Source organism: Sturnus vulgaris, chromosome 5 (assembly GCF_052056855.1).
Source record: "Sturnus vulgaris isolate bStuVul1 chromosome 5, bStuVul1.hap1, whole genome shotgun sequence".
Classification (NCBI taxonomy): domain Eukaryota; kingdom Metazoa; phylum Chordata; class Aves; order Passeriformes; family Sturnidae; genus Sturnus; species Sturnus vulgaris.
In genome coordinates, this window is record NC_142247.1 from 67,599,509 (window position 1) to 67,621,055 (window position 21,547).

The 21,547-nt window shown below is 45.6% G+C and overlaps 1 protein-coding gene across 3 annotated transcripts in view; it reads left to right on the plus strand.

Moving 5' to 3' along the window:
* Positions 1–21,547, plus strand: part of FAM107B (family with sequence similarity 107 member B) — a 126,313-nt gene that overhangs the window by 12,003 nt on the left and 92,763 nt on the right. For 2 of the 3 annotated variants that reach the window (XR_015804096.1, XM_088165898.1), the window contains exon 2: positions 17,299–17,377. Coding sequence is in view for 1 of the 3 variants with exons in the window: in XM_088165899.1 (XP_088022025.1) it covers positions 17,299–17,377; positions 18,006–18,103 (177 nt within the window). In the remaining 2 variants the exon portion in view is untranslated. Of the gene's footprint in view, positions 1–17,298; positions 17,378–18,005; positions 18,114–21,547 lie in introns of those variants that run through there. The other variant, XM_088165899.1, reaches the window with a different exon arrangement.

The window sequence follows — 21,547 nt, forward strand, 5'->3', positions numbered from 1 at the left end:
CTGGAGGTGGAGGCAGGAAAGTGATCACTGGCTGTACCTGCCCTTGGGGCATGAACATCCGCTCTCCAGCACGGACTATTTGACCTCAGAGTGGTTTTTCATAGCCAGAACTCTCTCCCCTGCCTGCAGGACCGTGTAAAACACACGGGTTATTTAAAGAAACCATGCTGCTCTTCAAGATGCACTAAGGCATTGGAGGAAAGAAGCCTGATCTAATCTGATGGCTTTTTCATGACGAATTTCTTTCCTAAAATACAGTGTCACTGTGATTTTCCTCTCTGCTCTCATAGCTGTCACAGTACATGAGACTGGCCCTTTGGTCCTTTTCCACACTTCTTGCTTTCCTCTCCTCTGAGCCTGCCTCTCATCTTTTATTTCTTAATGTTTCTCCCTAAAGTGCATGTGCTGTTGTAGAACTTAACCTGGCTTTTGAATTGTCTGTGTAATTTATAACAAGAAATGCTAGATGTGGCATCTGGACAATGCTGCTCCCCCACTTCCTTCCCACCCCCTCCAAAACAAACAATTTAAATTTTTGGGTTGATGAGCTCCATGAGCTGGTTTTGCTTATGGCTTTAGACTCAGTGCAATTGGTTCAAGCACGGCCAGCAGGGTGGTGGACTCCTAGAAGGGCTGAGAAGTAAATGCAGAGAGTATGAGCCTCAACCCAGCCTCCCACCCAAGAAATCACAGCCCGAGAGCATGGCCAGCAGGAGGCAGAAGTGGGAGGGAAAAGAAAATTAATGCTGAAAAACTGGACGTGAGGCAAGTTTTGGGAGGTGATTGAAACCTGTCTCGATCCTGCTTCCTCTCCTGTTCCTCCTGAGCTCAGTGTGGTTTGAACAAGAGCAGCACAGAGACCTGACTATGTATTTTGTAATTTCAATATTTTATTTTTTGTCCCAAAACACAATCACACCATTTCATGCCTGAAATGATGTCTCTTTCTGCTAAAGAAATTTTTATTATTGTTTGGCAAACAAAACAAAAAACAACAACAATAAAACAAACCAAAACAAAAAGCCCAGATGGAAAACTTGGATCAGTTCTAGTAAGTTTATTAATATTCACCATGACTGTATGTCAGAAAGCTCTAGTTTCATAATACGGCTTCTAAAAGTATTGATGTTTGGTAACAGTGGTGGTATTTTGGCTCTGCTCATCTGTCTTTCCTGGTTGTATCATTAAATGCATCACAAGGGTGACACCAGCCAACCTCTAGAAATACCCAGCTACAGTGATGCTGCTTATTGTCTGTAAATGATCAGTTCCAAGGCTTTTAATGTATTTTGGACCTCAGTCATAATGGATCTCTGCTGATGGCAAAGGGTAATAAGATAATGGGTGTGTATCTTCCAATGCTGTGCTCCACTACTGCCAGCCTGCCCTGTGCAGGTGGAGCTGGGGCAGGAACCCAAACCAGTCACATTGCAGACCAGGTCTGTAAGGGAAACAATAAGGAGCAGCTTATCAGAATTACTGAACTGATGCAGGAGTTTGGCATCCCTTCATCTTTCTGCTTTACCCTAGGGGAGTGTGGTGAACATGTGTGATTAATGCTCTGGGTCCTTCAGAGGACACGGGCAATCTCATATGGCAACTGTTTTTCAACAAGAAGTTAGAAGTGAACTACTCCACTTTAGTTTTTTTAGCCTCTTTTTTTATCTCTGTCCATTGAATGGCTTGAAAACAAGGGTGGGGAAGTTTGAGGAGGAATATCCCAGGTAACTGGAATGCAGGGATCTGATGCAGAACTTTTTACTGCAAATTATAACATATCCTATCTATTATTATCAGGAGATTTGTGTGGCTAATACACTGCCAGGGTCAGATTAGGAGCTCTGGAAGTTCAGCTTTGGTTTCAAAGGGAGATATTCAGCCAATAATCCTTTGCAGATCTGCACAGGAATGCAGAGGGGAGTTGTCTCTTTGCTGAGGGACTGACAGATTTATCACTGCTATCTGCAGTGAGCTGGGCTTGGACAGGGCAGCAGTGGAAGGCTGCTTCCTTGTCTGCAGAAGACATTAAGCCCTGCCTTGCTGAGACAAGCAAATCATGGTGGCTTCCCCCTCATTTCCCTTTCCCATCTTTTATCCTTCTTCCCACCGTATCAAGTCACTTTACAGCAGCTCTGGTAGCTGCACCCCTAAATTGCTACAGCTCTGCCAGTGGTTTCTCTTCAGTACCTTCTGCTCTCTAAGAAAAAATATGTAGTACAGAGCATGGTGGCTTGTTTTATGGAGCACCTCCTAAACCAACTCTCCTTCTCTCTACTTCAGAGAGACTCTTACAAACAAAACCTCCTGCCTTACATTTGCAAAACCTTCCTTCAGAGAAGAATCTTCAACTCCAGTACCCCAGACTGGCCAGGGGCTGCTGAAGATGAGGGTGGCTGTTCTTTCTGGATATTATATCTGGATTGAATGTGTATTACAGGGAGATTCTTATGAATCTATGAAAGTCTCATAGGACTTTCTTATGGTTTTGGAGCATCTCCTTTTTCAACCTAGATTTTGCAGAGCAGTATATGCATTCAGCACATGCTTCAGGTTTGTGTGGTGGCTCCTCACCTGCCTTCTTCCCCAGCAGAGCCATCCTTATCTCCAGAGTTCTGGGCTGCAGAGGGAGGACCCCTTTTACCTCCCAGCTTTGGCATGTGAATCAACCTTGCCCCATCTGCACTCCTGCCCTGTGTGTTTGTCTCCTCTGCTCCCCAGTTTCTTGCCACAGCTGGGACTCAGGAGGTTTGGAGCAGGTTTTGGTGGGGCAGGGAGCAGTGTCACTGCAGTAACCCCACAGATGGAGCTGGTGTGGCACAGGGCTCTGCTTCACCCTGTGCAAACACTGAGGTTCCCTGTGACCAGCAGTGAGGTACAGGCTCCATGCCCTGCTGAGCTCCCTGCTCCCTAACTTTGTCTCTCCCAAAGGTATCCCAAGCATAACTGGAGGATAAGGAGCTGTCCTAAAAGAGCTGGGGTGAATGGATTCCCCACAGGACAATATTGCTTATGGACAAATGCCACCTGCACAGGAGGGCTGCTCCATCCTTTTATTTCCACCTTCCTGCCTCAATCCAGGATATACCTTGGCAAGCAGCCTGCAGGCTCAAATGACCTGTTGGCCTCAATCCACTGCTTGCATAAATTCTGCAAGGAAGTCTGTCAATATTAAAACACCCAAGAAATGAATTTGTATCAAATTCCTCTGGTCTCTCATGAGATATTTGAAATCAGATCATAGCTGACAGTTAAAGGTTTGACCACTTCACATTCCTGGGAAAGAAGTTGCTTTCCTTTACATCTTGCATATTGGGAGCTCCTCATTTATGGTACTCCCACATCCCTGTAGGATAAAATTGCTCATTTCTGCTGATGTGGTCATGCAAAGTCCTCTAGAGAATTAGAAATCACTGCCTGCCTTCAGAATGTTGATGTAATAAAAAGAAGGCTCTCTGAAAGAAATCCATGACAAAATGAATAGCCTGAAAAGGCAGAAGGAATCTTTAGGCACATCTAATCTACCCTCCCAAAGAGCACAGCCGTTGACTATTATATAGCAAAATTCCCACAAAGACCAACAAGAAAATTCAGCAGCTTTTCAGCTTGTCTTTGAAAGAGATGTCTGTTTTACTCCATCAGTTTTGAATGGACATTGCTTAGAGCTAAGGAGCATGGGGGTTTTATTCAGCTTCTGCAGAAAAAGAAAAGGGGATGCAGCCTTCTTCTTACTGCTGATGGCTGAATTTACTTCTTTCTCTAAATTCTGGAAGTTTGACCCTCCTCTAGGCATTTTTGCCTGGTTAACTTCAATGAATTGTTCCTCAGTAATGAAAGATTCCTTGTTAGCAGCATCCTAAACATGGCATTCCTGATGGGCCTTTGAACTCATAGGAAGGCAACACCTTCCTTTTCTGGAAAGCAATTCTAGACCAAGGATTTGGAAGTTATTTGTGCTTGGAAAGCAGAATTCATTTGATAGGAATGCAACTGTTTGTTCCCTGCCAAAAATCACACCTGTGAGCCTTTGATTCAGGGAATCCTATTGTGATAAAAAAGACTTTGTAAAATAGCAGTGCAGTCTCCCCCTGTGAAAAAGAAGATTAAATCGTGATTACCCTGCTGTTGACTCAGCTGTTAGCAGCTGAAATATTATTTGCTCAACACGCTTAACTCAGTTATGATCTGCAGAAAGATGCTGTGGTTGGAGTGATTCTGAAATACAATGGAGCTGCACAACTTCCCCATTAAAAGAGAATTATCCGTATTTACCAAAGGGAAAATTAAAAGCAGATTTTCATGAGAACTTCAAGCCAATCCAGCTCTGCCTGGCTGCCAAAAGGGACAGTCCCTGCTTGCCTGTCCCATCCCACCCAACCCTATTCCTGGCTGTGCATTCCTGCCACTGCCACTGTGCCAGGCTAGCAGCTGTGGAACCACATGGAGAGGCAGGTCAGCCTGCTAATCTGGCTGAAAAATGAGCCATCAAACAGATCAACTAGCTGGTGGCTGCACCACAAGTTGTGCTGACACGAGGGAGCAAGAATGAACATGCAGCCAGGGCAGGGAGTGGGTAGGGCCACATCTTTGGGTGACATTATGTTCTCAGATTGGCTTAAACTGATTGTGAACTGTGGGTGTGGGGACAGAAGGGTCATACCAGTGCTGGTACTGGTCCAGGACAGTGAGGTCCTGCTTCTCTCAGAGGGTTTTATAAGCAGAGACCAGAAAATCTCTTGAGCAGAGTCAAGAGGAAGGCTGGTGCTGGCTGCAAGCAGAGAATGTGGGTTGAGTGTGATGGGACCCAGCAGCCTGGCCAGTGCCCACATGTGGCAGCACATCACCAGCTCTGCCCTGCCAAGGCTTGTCGTGGTCAGGAGCTGGTCTAGGACATCCCAACCCTTTGTATTCATGTTGATATAAAGTTGTAAATGCATGTGAGAGCCCATATGAAAGATGGTGGTGGTGTCTCCCATGGACAGGTAGTGATGCATTTGCTGGAAGGGACATAGGGAGTCCCCAAACCTTTTCTTCTCATTCCTGCACATGGGTGAAAAGATGAATTTCATGGGGCAATAAAAGAGGGGGTAATCCTTTCCACATTGCTACTATCCTGTGTAACATGCATTTAATGACTTGTGAAATATTAACAACTCAGTTCCCACTGCATCTATGTCCTCCCCCAAAACACACATTACATGGGCTGCTCCTAGCTCACAGGTTTTAATATACCCTCAGTGAGGGGATGTTTCTGTGGTGTGCATTTCTGCCTGTTTCACACTGTGCTGCAGGCTGTACTCAGCCCTGCTGTGTGGCTGATGTACAGCTCAGCCCCTGCACATGCCACCTGCACAGAGGGGGGCTGAGGAATGCTGGGGATAAATCACTGAGGAGGAACGTGACCATAAAGGGGGGACGTGACAAACCCCTGCACTAAGGCACCCCAGGGCTGTGCATCTTGTTTTCATCTTGTGAAAGCAGAACATTTTTAGCTCATATTTCTACCAACGCTAGTGGTGTTTAGATAAAAGGATTTTTCAAGGCTCTTTGGCTCATTTTCCTGTCTAATGCCAGCAGAGGAGTGCAGCCCCTCTGATCTGGATGCTGGGTGTGTGGGGAGTCCAAGCATCCTCCTTGCACTGTACATGTGCCATCAGCTGGTTCCCAAACAGTAACGAGGACTTTCCTCTTAGCAAATCCCTGCTAAAAATGTGGGAGACCTAATCCTGAGCCAGCAGCAGCTGTAGGGACAAGGCTACAAGGCAAAGGAACAGGCAGAGTAGCTGAGGCTGAGAACCTGTCCTTCAAGGCTCCCACGACCTAAACTCAAGATCAAAGGTACTGTTAACACCAGCCGAAAAGGGCAGCCCATCCTCTCCCTCTTCCTCCCCCACACTGCTGTCCTGGTGCTGGAATGAAGATTTGTGCATTTACAGAGTGATCAGGGATGGGCAGAGGTTAGTCTGGGGTTAGAGGGCCCCAGTGCTGGCACTGCCTGAGCAAAGAGCTTCTCCCCAATCTGATTTGCTCCTCTGAGGGTCCCTCCTGGCTTTCAGCTGGTCCCATTGAAGTGTTCTAGACAAAACATTTGTTAGAATTGTTAAAGCTACTTTGTGATAAAGATCTCACCACTCCCTCCCCCAAAAGCTCTACCAAGCTTCAGCAGAAATAAGAGCACAGAGGTTTTGCTGCCAGCTGGCCCATCCCATACTGTAGGGTTGAGGAGGAATTTGGGGGTGATCAGTTCATGACTCAGGAGGGCCTTTCCAGCCCGGCACAGCCAGGTGTCCCTGCCACACGCAGGGACATGATCTGGCAGGTCTCTATCTTTGCCCCCCTTCTGACTACACAGGATCACCAGCCTGTTCCTTCCAACCTCTGGGCAATAATTAGGTTTTCTGTGGGGATGACATCTCACTGCATTTCCCTTGATCAAGACTGAGGGATCTTTTTCAGTCTCTGCAGGTTTGGGTACCCCTGGTTCTGAGTGTCTCTTCTGCACCAAATCAGCAGCCAGGGCTCACAGTGGGAGTGTGCTCTGTGGGAAATGGGGACACTTACTGAAAGGGCTTAAGTTTGCTCAAACTTTCACAACAAGAACAAGCAGAATGGAGAAGTCTTTACCCATCAGATTATAACAGACTTAAAGAAATTTTCTTTTGGAACAAGAATGCAATGACCCCCATCTGAGCAACTGATAGCCAAGAAACACAGTTATTATATTAACTGATTTATTAATAGCCAAGTACCAGTCATGAAAGAAAGGTACTTGCTTTTCTGAGACTTTTATCTGAATGATTTAACGTTGCGTGACTAATTCATGCTTTTGAGCAGACCAAGCTGTGCATTAATCTGAGTTTAGTTTTTCCAAAGGGCAGTTCAATTCCAGGTTTTCAGCACTAATAGACTTTTATGATTGCAGAAGTGAAGTTGAAAATAAACCAGAGACTTCAGAACGTTCTTTACCCTGAAAGTTTGGTGACTTGTGGAGGCCAAGCAGATTTATGTATTTCTCCTTGTAGAGGTCACATATTTTTAGCTCCCAGACAGTTTTGTGAGATGCAGAATCTGAATTACCAGGCTCTGAGGCAAAAGTAACCATAGACTTTTAAAAGTTGTTTATTGTGTCTTTTTCTTGCTCTGGATTGGGGTCTTTGTTTTGTTTTGTTTTGTTTTTTGTTTTTGTTTTGCATTGTTTTTTGGCTTGGTTTGGTTTTTTTGTTGTTTTTGTTGTTGTTTTTGGTGGGTTTTTTGTTTGTTTGGTAGGGGTTTTTTAGGTGGATTTTTAAAAACTATTCTAAGAATAGAATATCACTGGATGCACAGAGATAGATGGATGGCAGAGGCTCTTTGGGAGTGAAGGGTGGTGGCAGAAGGAAGGAAATTCTGCCATGGTGAAGGGGCACACCTGAAACCAGAGTATGGGAGTTGAGAAACCCATTGAGGAATGTGTGAAAGACACCCAGCATGTTCTCAGGGCCAACAAGAAAACCTCAGTGCTAGAGAATATCAGCAGGGGAGGTTTGCATTGCAGAGGGGAGAGATGGGGCACTCTGAGGAGCCTCAGGCAAAGCTTTTGCTTTGAGTTTTACAGCCAAGACTCCAGATGCTAATTCGTGGGGATGCATGGCTGCATGGAAGGCTGGTGGGCTTGTACATGTGGTACACCTGAATATCACACAGAAAGGTGCTGCAGGACACATATCTAAACAGGAAAATCTGCTCGGTGAATTGCAGGGGTATCTACACACATGTAATGCAAAGCAGGAATCTGAAGAAGTTCCATCCTGTGATGTACTGTCCATAGAGCACCTCACTGCAGTTTGACACAAGAGACACCTGGATTGCTGTCATTTGAGGCCTCTAGTGTGCCTGAAAATGCTGGTGATTTAGGCTGAAAGCATTCTTCAAATTGTCTGTGGCATCCACTTTTGTCCTTACGCAGTGCTCATTTAATCACAGGACAGGCTTCTCCCTGTCTCCACAGCCTGCCAGGTAATGTGCACCCACACTCACATAAAATGTGGGATTAAGATTGATTCAGAGGAGCCTTTGGGCTGCTCTAATTTCCCCTGGGAACTGCAGAGGTGTCTTGCAAGTCCCAAGAAATGTTGTCACAGCATCTGTCCCACCCAGTGGGATGGAGCACAAGGGAGCTCAGCAGGATGCTCCCCCCACATCCTGCCTGCCCATCCTGGCACGGAGGCTGCCCAGGCAAGGGGCACACGAGGCTGGATGATGGCATCCAAGTCACTGAGCCCCCCTGCCCCTCCATGCCTCCTCTCACAGCACATGTGCACACAGCATCCTCTGACATCCCAGAGCAACTTTATTTCCTTCCACTGCTGTGCCCCAAGGGAGATCAGCTGAATGCTACAAAGGGAAAAATCAAGAAAAAATATCTCAGCTGTTCCCCTGCTGTGTGGGAGCACAGAAACAGCTGCAAGTGGCTGTAGCTCCTATCTTCTGGGAGACAACTTTTTGGGAAATTATGAACATTACCCAGAACTTCAAAAGCTGTCCCGGGGCAGTGAGGGGAAGGACAGTGCTGAGAACTTCAAGATTTGCTTTTATAATCTGATTATCTCCAGTATTTCTCTAGCTAAGGCAGCACAAGCACAGCACCTGTGCTGTGTCTGTCACCCACCCACACTGCCTTGAGATGGACACTTGTCTGGGGGTCAGGTGTCCTCTAAGACCCTAAATCCTGGCAGTGGCAAAATGGCTACTTTCACATTTCTAACAAAACCCTACATTTTTTGAAAATGCTTCCTGCACAGTCACCTGGAATTCTCTGAAGACTGAGAAGTGAAATGTTACTCCCACCCTGTTTACTCCCTTTTAACTTCAACATGAAGGGCTGGACATAAAATGCATAGACAAACATTTGTTTGCTCTTAAATGAATTCCAATTGAGAAACAAAAGAGAGGGCTGCATCTTTCCCACCTGTCCCTTGCCCTGCCCCACCAGCTCTGCTGGAAGGGACCCCTCTTACCCAAATATCCAAGCTCTGCTCATGCAGTGAACCCCTTTGTGCAGCTGGGGTGAAGCAGTGCTGCTGCCCATGGTTGGTGTGGCAGTGGATTGAGGGTGTTCCTTCCTGGAAGCTGTGCTGTGCATGCCCTGTGCTTCCCATATCAATCAGAGGAGCATTGTGCTGTGACACACAACCTGTATCCCTCTTTTTTGCCATTTTTCATGTTCCTCCACAGTTAATGTGCAGCTGATACTGGAACTCTGATCCCTGCAGAAGCCCCGGGGCAGCAGTGTGGGCAAAGAGACTTCTAGAGAAGGGAGAGCAATGAGAGGTGTGAGTGGGTCTGGGGGTGTCCCACAGCACAGCCCACCCCCAGGGAAAATAGAGGCTCCATGCAGGCTCCTGGCTGTAGGTCTCTCCTGTGAGTTTGGAGAAGCACCTGCAGTATATGCTGGGATGTCAGCAGCCTGGGAGCAGGCAGGAATGGCCCTGCTGTGGGACATTTTCCATTCCTGGGTGTTTGGCAGCTGGCTTTAACCACAGAAACCAGCAGCTTCTGCTTTCTCAATTCATATTGCAAAGCCCTTTGCAGCATTGCACAACTTGGCCTCACATTTCAGCCATCTGGCAGTATTGCTGCATCAAGGACAAATATATAAATGAGGATTTGATGAGGATTTCCTTTCTTTTCCTCTTCCTCTTCCCCCTTTGCTTTCAACTCTGCTTTTTTGCTTTGGGCAAACTTACTTGCTTGTCTTTGCTAGCTGTGGGACATAATGGTATGGAATAATAGAATCATTAAGGTTGGAAAATACCTCCAGCTTTTGATTCAGCACCACTAAACCATATCACAAAGTGCCACATCTACTCCTTTTCCAGTTCCACAGATCCAGCAGTACCTTCCCTTGGCACCAAAACACACAGCAAGAGTGAGGAGGTGAGGGAATATTTTTATTCAAGGAAATTATCTTCTAGACTGTGTTCCTTAAATATCCAGTCTCTCATATATAGCCACACACTGCCATGATCACCAGAAGTAGGATGGGATGCAATGGAAATTGAAGGCAACTATTCCTAGAAACTAAAAGTCTGAAGGACAAGACTTTAAGCAAATGTCAATGAAAAAAATGAGTAAAGACTACATGACTTGTTATTTGTGGAAAAATTTGTGCACATACTGCTATTTTCATAAACATATGATCTATTTTTGTGTCCTCTACATAAAGAAGTACACGGATGTCTGCTGAGGGCAGATAGGGAGACTTGTCTCATCCCCTGCCTGTGTCCAGCTCCAACTCTGTGTCTTAAATTTCCTCTTCCCACTAGCCAGAAACTCCTGAGCTGATATTCTGTTGCCAGTTTTTGGATGGATCTCCTGTGCTCTGCCTCTGACCTGCTCCTTTATGCAGGGAAAGCTCTGACCAGGTTCCTCAGTGGCAAATATCTGGCCATAGCTCATGGCCCTGTTCAGCTTGAGCTGTTTGTCACTTGTAATACAATTTTTGTGAGCTCTGTCCTCCCTTTCAGATTTGGGAAAAATTCATGATAATCCTGTAAAAGCCACAAGAAAGGAATATAAAGGGATTTATCTTTTGCACAAGTATTAAGCAATACTTCCTGTTGTAGCCTCTTGTCTCCTCATCTTTCTAAAGTAATGACAAGTAGCTTTAATATAACTCCTACTCTCCTAACAGGTTTAGCCACTCTATCATTATTAAAAATGTGGCTATTTCAGGTAATTGCCAGTAAATTCTGTTTTGGATGAGTGGGAATCAGCCTGTACTCAGGAGCTCATGTGCGTCTTTTTGCAAGTGCAGAGCAAATATTGCAGGAAAGGCAGAAATCAGGATAAAAAAACCCATGGAAATCAACAACTTTAGCCAGGGAATGTGCTGTGTTGTAGCAGTGAGTTGGTTATAGTTAAGCTGTAAATCACAGTCTCTTTCTGGTGGGTATGTCATTCCTGGGAAAACAAAAAGCAGCAAAATTTGATTTTCCTCCAAACTGGTCCAAAAGCAAAGGCCTTCAAAATTTTCCATAAACATACTCCTTTCTGCAAGAAATCTATAAAATGCCATGTCCCCATTAAGGTTTTTGGTTTGTTTTTTTTTTTAAATCCTGCATTTATTATAAGAGCAGGGATCTTCCTTCTTCCCCTTCATTCAGTTTGTTTCTACAAACCCTTTCTCAATTTAGAGATGCACAATAATTGCAGACACAGTCTACTCTCAGGGCCACCTTTGAGACCCAGAGGGTTGAAGACCACGACTGACTTTCTGTTTTTGACAAACAGGATAGAGACTGAAATATGATTCCAAGCAGAGACATTAGAGTTAAGTGTTTGAGTGGCTTTTTTTATCTTGAGGTGGAATTAAAATTTGTTGATGAATCCAGTGCCTTTTAATACAATCAAGAGGCTTAGAGACAGACAAAGTGAGGCTTTTATTTCAACTGGAAAGTGGTTTCTGCCCAAAGAAATTGTGAGAAAATGTTTCTGTAAGAGGACAAAGAGGTTTTCCAGGCAGAAGGTACAAAAGCTGTTTATATGGGCTTCAGCATTTGATCACAAAGCCCAGGGCAGGGCTGGAGAGAGCTTGTGACAAAGCATTCTTCCTTAAGGAAAACCAGCAAGAGGGAGTGAACTTCAAGAAGAGATCAGGCAAGACCAGTTTGACTGGCTTTAAACCCCTCCAAAATGCCACCCCTCTTTGTGAAAAGCCATTCTACCATAAAGGGGACCCTTTCCAAAGCCACTTTGCTTTAGTGCTGGCTTTGCCACTAACCTTGTAACTCTAACAGCTACAAAATAAATGAGGTGAGAAATGAATCCTCTCAAAATAAAAAAAAACAAACAAACAAAAAACCAAGAAACAAACAACAACAAAAAAAACCCACAAAAAACCAAACTAGCAGTCAAAATATACAAGCAAACAAAACAAAAACAACTTTCTCAAATATAATGTTGAGAAATAGTATTTATTTCTATACACCTATTTGTATGTTAAAAGAAAAAGAGGAGAAAGAAAGCAAATGAGTCCAGGACATTCCCCACTGACTTGCTATTGATTTCATGCAGAAAGAGCTCAGATCCTGCAGCAATGGGAAGCATACATGCCACTCATGACACATCTGGAAGCTTCTTCTGGAGCTAAAAACCCCAAACCAAGAATAGCCTCTGGCTCCCACATGCTTTTGGGCTGTGTGACTTGCACTGTTTATGAGAAATGTGCTTGCCTTAGACCCACACCTTAAATTAAAGACAAGGGGAATCTTCTGAGAGAGAGCTCTGATCTGGGTGAGGGATGGATGGCAGGGTGGCTCAGCAGCTGTTTTCTGACCTTGAGGTGAGGCTGATGGCATAGAATGGGATTTTCTTTTTTAGCTTGTATCAAGGTTTATATGCCTAGAATTAAACACCTGTTGGGATCTCACTAAAGGCAGCTGCAGCCCTGTGCAAGTGAAGTTCTGACATATGGGTTTATCCAGGTGAATCATACAAACAGTGCCAGTCTGGGTGGATTAGAGACACTCCATTCTCCACCAGAGATTACATCTGACACCCAGAATCATTCTGAGCCTCACCAACCCTGGGGCCTGGATTAGGGAGGCTGGTTTGGCTTTTGTCACTGTCCTGTGGTCTTTGAGGGCAATTCCAAGTTTGCATAAGTAATGCATAAACTATTCTAAATTATTGGGAGCTCAGAGTGGTGATGATCACACTATAAACATGGGATTCTAAGTGACCCTCACACAGTGGCACCTTCCTGCCACTTGTGTCTGTGTCAGGTGTCAGGCTTTGGTCAGAACAAGCCAGAAAGTCCTCTCCGCTCAGGGCAAAAATTCTGATAGTTCTCAGATGAGGATGGGGACACTTTGAGGGCAGCTACAAGTCTCCAGGCATTTGTGTGAAAGGGCAGTGAGGTTCTTTGCTGGGATTTAGGAGAGCCTGGGAGCGGAAGCTGGGAAGTGTGGGTGTGTGTGATGTCCCCCATGGCTTGTCCAGGCTGAAGAAAACCATCTGTCAGATCAAGTGCTCCCTGCTGGCCTGGTGGGCACTGAAAAGATACAGCAGACAGGACGTGTGTGCACTCCCATCCTCCATCCTTCCTGTGCATCCTGTTATCAATGGCTTTTTCAGGATCCCACAGCTTTCTCCAAGCTTTGCTTCAGTCCCTGGAGACTTGGTGGGTTTTGTTCTTTGTCAGGGACCAAAGAGACACAGTCTAGGTTAGAGAAGCACAAAGGCAGATTTTCTGCCAAGGAGAAAATTCTGTGGTTTGTCTCTGAGCTGCAGAGGCACATCAAAAATATGTAACAATCAAAGCTGAGAGTCCAAACAAAGCCATAGTCCTGCTATCATCTATGTCCTTCCCTCTGACATGGACCTGGGAGATGAATTAGGAGGGTTTAGCGATCCTTTGTTCAAGTTTCTTGGTTGGTCACTCATCTACCACTTACCACAGAAGTTGGGCTTCCTTTTCAACTTCTTGCCCAAGCAAAGCCCTTCCAGTCTGTGTCTCTCTGTGGGGACAGTTCGTGGTGAAAAGGGCTCTGCTCCCCAGCAATCTCCCCTTGTGTCAAACCTCTGCCCAAATTTCCAATGAGCTGTGGCTGTGCTGCAGGAGAGGGATGGAGGTGACGAGTGCCTGCTGGATAGATTCCCAAATAACTCTCATATGAGAAGGGTGCTGCAGAATTTAAACCAGTTGTGGTGGTGGGAAGCCAGAGGTGACTTTACTAGAGGAGGAGGGGCACAACAGAAGAGGGGAGAAATAAAGGGCCAAGACCTGGGGTGAGAGTTGTGCACTCCTCTGCTAAAACCATGGCTGGGTCTCAGCCAGGTAACCATTTCTTCTCAGGGTGATACAGCTGCATGCTCTGCTGGGCCAAGGGGACACAGAAAGACCAGCTTTAATTATTAAGCCCAAATTACATGATGGAATGAACTGATCATGTAGCTTGTCTCTATGTCATAGTTGGCATGTGAAGCAAATACATTCATTTCCAAGGATTATAGGCCAGAAATGTAGCTATTATAAATCCTCTTATCTATTCCATGAGGCCCAAAAGAAAACCTTTTCTTTTCATCTTGGACGTGCTGAAATATGTATGAAAAGTTGCTTGCCCTGCACACCCATAAATATGGCTCTTGCCTATCACAGTGCTTTCACTCAAGACATTATTTCATCCCCCTGGCATGTCATTGACCACACCACCCCTTCCTTATCAGCCCACTCCTGACAGGGAGGAGCACTCCTGTACTGCTTGTCCCATTGTTTTCTGATCCCTTTGGGTTGGGCACAGGATCCCAGGTTTGGGTTGAGAGTGTGACCCTCCCTGCAAGGAGAGGCACAGGGCTTAGTGCTTGCAACCTCCAGAGTCATTGATACACTGGAAAAGTTTACCTGGATCCAAGCCAAGCTAAACCTGTGCCTGATGGAGAGCTGACCATTTTCCTTTCTCTTAGAAGGGTCCTTGGGAGATGGCATGGAGAAGATACACACAGCACTTACTGGCAGGGAGTCTGTTACTCCCTGTAGCTTCTCTCCTGCTCCTCTTTCCTGCCTGAGGCAGCTGCTTTTCTGGTAGATACAGAAATTAATTTATTCTTAAAAATAAAAAGGCAAAAAAGCGACACTCTCTCCTTGGATCCACCCAGCAGCTCCTGATGAAAGAATCCTACATTGCCCCATCAAACCTGTTCTTGAAGACCTCCAGGGATGGGGCAGCCACAGCTTCTCTGGGCATCCTGTTCCAGAGCCTCACCACAGTTGAGATACTTTAGTCTGATTAAACTTTTCCAGGAGGAAGTGGTGGCCCCATGGAGTAGGGAGTTAAACTTGTTTGGATGCTTCGATGCCACATCCTGCAACTACAGTAAATGCCTCCCTCACCAAAAATTTTGGTCTGCTGCAGTAAAGACTCATGAGACTTATCTCAAGTCCCCACTGCATTGTGATCTGCACCTTCCAGGATATCTGGCTTCTCCATGCCAAAATCTGCCTGAAATTTCCACTTCCTGAAAAAGGAGATGGTTTTAGAGACAGAATATCACTTGTAAAATGAGAGCAGAGCACTTATAGCATACTCCACTCATCCATAAGCTCAAACCCAAACTGAACACCTGTGAGACATCTTGGCAGCATTTTGAGAGTCAATGCCTTCAATGTCTGATGAATACTGTTGTTTTTAAATTTTCACCAAACATGAAGAATTTCCTATTTAGAATTTTCCATCCAGAATTCTCCCATGGGGAAGGTTCAATTTGCAGCATGTTAATGGTGCTGCCATCATGGTGGTGAGGCAGCCTTCAGAGAGCTGCTGAGGGAATGATGATGAGAGGGAATGAAACATTGCAGGGCATACAAAACCTTTGCCTGCAGATGGTGTGGCTCCCTCTTGGCATATACATGGCACATACATTGGACACCATCAGCTTCACTCTCACAGGGACTATCACTGTGGTCAAGAAGTGGTGCAGCAGGTGGAACCTGGTGTGCTCCAGAGCAGTGGAAAGCCAGGGAGATGGCAGAACTCTTGGAGCCTTCACCCAGCATGTCCCAGTGGCATTGCCTGCTCTTCCTCCCTGTCGTTGCTGCTTCCATCTCCTCCCCTCCATCTCCACAATTCCCGCTTTCCTTCTCTCCCCTCTCCGTTCTGCCTCACTGAACCGATTTTCCTAAATCAATGCAGAACTTAATTCTCATTCATAGTCTTCTTTCCCCACCACAAGATTTTAAACAAGCTTCCAAATGGAAGAGAACATTTGCTCCTTGCCCCCCGCACGGCTGCTTTGTGTAGTTTCTGTCAAAACAATGCTGAATAGCAGCAAACCATTCCCTGACCCGTCACTCGAGAGGCTGCTGTTGTCAGCAGGTTCTCCATAACGCCTCATCCATCCTCCTGCTCCACGTGGTGCTTGGGTGTGTGACAGATTTGCAATCCACACTGCATTTTTAATAAGCCTGTCCTCCCTCTTTGGACGTCAAAGGAACCGTTCTGAAAGTCAATCTCAGCCTCTGACCTCTCTGAGCTTCCCTCTTATATTTAATCTGGAAATACTACTCTGAAAGACGAATATGATCTGCCTGCTTTATGCTCTGGCAGTGCCTCCCTGCCTTGCCAGCAGCTCCGTGGCATTTTGCCACTGCCAGCACAGAGCCCTCCAGGCTGCCTGGCTCACACTCATGTCCATGTCCCCAGGTGCCACAACAACACAGCTTTTAAAACCTCCAGGACTCAGCCACTTCCCTGGGCAGTCTGTTCCACTGCTTGTGGTAAAAAACCTTTCTCTAATATCCAATATAAACCTCCCCTGGTGCAACTCGAGGCCATTCCTTCTTTTCCTATCACTTGTTAACTGGGAGAAGAGACCAACACCCACCTGCTACACCCTCCTGTCAGGGAGTTGTAGAAAGCAAGAATCTCAAGATTCTCCCTCCTCAGCCTCCTTTTCTCCAGGTTAAACACCCCAGTTCCCCCAGATGCTCTTCTTCAGATTTGTGCTCCAGACCCTTTTGGCTCCATTGCCCTTTTCTGGAGCCATTCCAGTCCCTCAATTTCTTTCTTGTCATGAGGGGCTCAAAACTGAACCCAGGATTCGAGGAGAGGCCTCACCAGTGCTGAATACAGGGGACAATCCTTGCCCTGGACACACTATTGCTGGTACAGTAGATGGCAGGGCCCATCTGGTCGAGCTCTCACCATCTGAGATGGTGAATCAGAAGTTTGGCTGTGAACAGCTTTTTTCTCTGAATGCTGAAGACATTCACTTATCAATGGGCAAAATCACACACACACACACAAAATCAGCCTTTTGCTTTGTTCTGTATTTGGCATCAATGGATTTTGGGATTTTTCAAAGGAATGGAGTTGGTATTTTAATAAGGAAAAGTTGAATAATTCTAGTAAAACTTCTCTTTTGAAATGGACAGATAAGCTCAATGACTTCAGCTGGAGCAATGAGACAGGCAATACTGGGTTCAAGTGTAAAGATTAAATCTTAGATTCAGAATGGCTCCAGCCAGCTTCTCCAGTCAAATGCTGTGTAGTTCCCTAAGGCTTCACATGATTTCTGACCTCCTCCATATGTACCACTGGCATTCTGGGAGGTGATGCCTGACACAGGGCTGTTGGGAGCCTTGCTTTCATGCTAGGCATGAGTTACAAGACTGGTTGATGAAAGATGTTTTTGATGCAATTCATGTTTCTGCCTGAGAATAGTACTGTTCAAAATTTTGTCTTGTTTTGACAAAAAGTTTAATTGTTTGCATTTTCCCTCTTTTTCTTTTTCTGCTTTCTATTGGGAAATGCAACATAAAAGGAAGAAGATGAAGAAGAAGAAGAAGAGTCACCACAGAAGCAGCAGGATTTGCCAGTCTTGGAGTATGAGTCCTTATCAGGTATGAGTGATGTTCAGAGCTTGCATCCATTCTGTGGAGCAAATTAAAACCAGACTATCCTAGACGGGCCTGAGCTGGGATGATAATGTGCTGACATTCAGATCATGGCAAATGAAAGGAGAGATATCTGTGATAACAGGCCTGGACCTTGTTGCATGTCTCTTATAGCTTGTCTGTTGTCTTGGGATTTGTTTCAATTTGTGGACATGGTGGTTCTCTGGGTCAGGCATTTGCAGTTAATGCAATTGAAATTGGCTTTCACCTCCTCCCTTGCAAAAGATAGTGACTATGGGTACATGCAGTATTTGATCTTGCCCTCAATCTGTACACTGCAGAGACAGGTTCTTACAGCATAATAAAGAGGAATTTTTCCATATCCTCCTATAAAGAACTTAATTCCCTTTTTGCTAGTAAGAAACAATGGGCCATGAAACCTCTCTGTAAAGTTTTGGATATGAATCACAGTCAGGCTAGAGGTTGTTAACTCCAGTTTGGTAGATCTTGCTGTTCAAATCATTGGCAAGTCCCAAAATACCTCTTAAAAAGATATCCAGCAGAGTCTTTTTTTCTGCCACTCTGAGCCTGTTTTGCTGGGAAGTTTCTGTTTTTCCTACCTTTACCTGTTCAGATTTATTTTGGGACCCTTGTGCAGCTCCTGCTTCCAGACGTGTTGGGGGAAGTGGACAACAGGTATTTCTCACAAAGAGAAGCCTTCAGGCCTGCTAAGAGAACATCCATCATCAGTGCTCCTGTCACTTCCCAGGCCCAGCTGTTCTATCTGTTTTGTAGACTCAAAACCTGGAGGGATTATATCTTTTTCTTGTGGCTTTCTAGACAAGGCAGAACAAAGGAGAGGCTTTCAGCTGTGTAGGGTTTCCCCCCACCTTTCCCTCCCTGCCTGGTTTTCTGTGTGCAGAGCAATAAAATAAAACATTCTCAGCAAATCTGTGGTTATAGATTGAATGGGGACCTGTGTTTAATATGGGCCCACCCAGACAGCAAGTGAGACATCAGAGCTGGAAAAGGACCCTGGAAAGAGTCCTGGTCGTCTATTTATGGTGTTGAAAATTTTCTGGCGAATGAATTAATTGCTTGGTAATATCCAATGCTGGGACATATATGAGTTGTAGCCTGAATTCTCTGTTTATTTATGATATTTATTTATCATAATACAAATGCAAATGGTTGTCACCAGCTGCAGATGCTGAGATTTAGGATGCTGGGACTAGAGAGGGGAAAACACAGCAACAACTGAGCAGCTGCTGGTGAGAGCAGTGCATCAGGACAAACCTGCTGAGGGATGGCATTCGAGCTGATAGAGATGTGGAAAAAATGCAGAGGGGAAAAAAGCCTTAAACCCAAGCTGTCCCATCCTCCCCACTCACGTCAGCTCTGAACCAGCCTGGCAGAGACACACAGGGCTCAGTGCCTGTGCCACGTCCTGGCAGCAGCATTGCAGGGATGCAGCAGTGAAATGAAACATTTGTACAGATGTAGCTCTTACCCTTCATCAGCTGCAATCAGTCACAAGGTTGCTTTTATTTTTTGTGGCAGAGAAATGAAAGTGAACCTCCTGGCACTGGCATTTACAATCCAACAGGCAAATTAGTGAGCAGAGATGCTCTGAGAAGCAGAAACAGCTCTGGGACTGCTGTTTCAAGAGTCAAGTGGAGATCAATATTGAGCCTTCTGAAGCACAATCTATCTAAACTCCACCAAAGAGAGAACATGAGCAAGGCTTATGTAATTTTCCAAGCAGATGAATAACAAATATTTTCCATATAAAGTCTGAAAAGCTCAGACATAATTTTGTTATTGTTTTTTAATATCACTCACAGGAATGTGTCTTTTTTAAAAATAAAAACCCACATATTTTCCTGACTTAAAAACAGAATGGTGCCAACAGAAAGGCAAGTTTGTAAAGAAAACACTCTTAAAAAACAAAACAAACAACAAAAGAATTGTTTCTATAAATCACAAAATAATAGAATAAACTGACAGAATGGTTTGGATTGGAAGGGACCTTAAAGACTATCCAGCCCAACTCTCCTGCCATGGACAGGGACACCTCTCACCTGGACGAGGTTGCTCAAAGTCCCATTCAAACTGGCCTTGAACACTTCCAAATATGAACATCTGAACAAAACTCAGTTCAGGACCAGCAAGAAGCCAAGAGGAACTGGAAGAAGAGACAAAAGATGTGGGAACCACTTTGATGTCCAACTGTTGTGTGCACCTGAGTCTGCAGCACAGAGCAGCCTGTCCCAGCCCAGCCCTGTGTGAGGCTGGACACGGGAGCTGGCAGGGGCTGTGCTGGGTGCCAGTGGAGCTGCTTTGCTGAGGCTGGGGGAGATTTCCCCTCCTTAGGCTTCCCTCCAGGTAGGCACTGGATCAGTATCTTCCTCTTCTGTGACTGCACAGGCCTGTTACTGCAAAAAGGGGTTAACTCTGACCACAGGCAGCACCCATGTGTTGCTGAGGACTTTCCTGGTGAGCTTGTAGGTTCCAACAAACTGCAGAGTGGAAGAAGGAGCAGCACCCTTGGCAGAGCCAGGAGGAAGAGGTGAGGGTGTTTGGCTGCCTGGGGAGTAAAAGAGTAGGGGAAGCTCTGCCACAAGTTCCTCATCTTAACATTTGCTAACCTTGCTGCAGGAGGCCAGCTCCACCTGCACGCAGGGGCTAGAGCAGCCTGTCACACTGTTCCTCCTCCTGCACTTTGGTGACAGCTCCCTCCATAGCTCCGGGCCATTACCTAAACACCTGCAGCACAGGGATCCCTGCTAAGGGCTGTAGTGTGACCCCCTGTGATGCAAAGAAAAAGTTTCGTCAGCCTTCTCAGCCCTGCTGTGCAACTGCAGCCTCAGCAGCCCCACCATCCATCACCTCTCCCAGCACAGACACCACGAGCAATGCTGGCATGGGCTGTGAGCTCCACAGGGACACAGCATCCAGGGAAAAGTCAGCTCCACAGACCAGCCAAAAACCACCCATCCCTCCCCCACAAACCTTGAAAGCAAAGCCAGAGTAGGAAACCAAGGGAAACGAAGGAAAAACAATGTTCTGGCTCCTTGCTAAAGAAAACCCTCAGGGTGGCTCCTCTCTTCTTGCTGCTGTGGTGTGGTTACAGCTGCACCACAAGCCAACTGGCCATGGTCCAAGCAAAGCAGAAAGCACATTTCTGAGCAGAAATCAGGGGCTTTGCAGGTAACCAGCAAGTGGATGTTGCTGCAGTAATTTAATACATTAAGGACTCTGACTGGATGTGCTGCTCATCTGCTTCTGCACCAGGGAGGATGATTAAATCTTCTAGTGATAAAGAATATGGAAATGCCGTCTGGATGGTGAGCTGCCCAGTGAGACAGGGGTGTGTTCATTCCTGCAGCCTTTCAGGTCAGCTGTTGGTGACACTGAAGCAAACATCTGCACTGTTACAAAATGACCTTTTTTTAAAATGCCTTTCTTAATCTAGGACAGACTTCCTTCAATTCTGGCAGGATCAAGCCACAGGTATTTTTAACCAGCACTGAAGCAACTGCATTTTTGCTCAGCTGCAAAGCAGAGTTTTCTGGGTTCAGCAGGTCTCTCCTCTGTTCACGGCTCTCTGCTGCTCACAGGGCTTCTCCAGTGAGCCACAACTTCCTTCTACAGCCACCAGAGAATGAAATATTTTGTGATCTGGTATTTTATCCTTTTCTAAGATAGCAGATATCATGATAAAAGCCTCAACTGCCCAAGATATTTCTACCCTTGGCAAAAGAGCTGCTTGAGTAAAAATGGAGCTGCAGGTTAAAGAATGGCAAATGAAGCAGGTCCTAAGAAAGTATTTTGCTTAGGAGTAACTCACTGGTGCAAAGTGGAGTTCAGCCTCTGATTTGGGTCTTGCAAAGCAGCAAATACCTCATGATCCAGATTAACTTCTCTCAAGCACACTGCAGTTTTCTTTGTGTGAGTGACTGTGGTCAAGCCACTCATGACCTTGTAGCAAGAGTGTGAGTGTGTGGGTAGAAAGATCAGGATTCTGTTTCCATCCCTGTTACACAGCACCTATTGTAGTGTTCATGTGTGCTCCCCTCTGCAGTGCCATGTATAAACAGGAAGCTGAAAATCCCAGGCAGGGCTGGAAATAAAAGAGAAGAAAGGGCCCAAGGCAGGTGGGTGTTTTATTACATG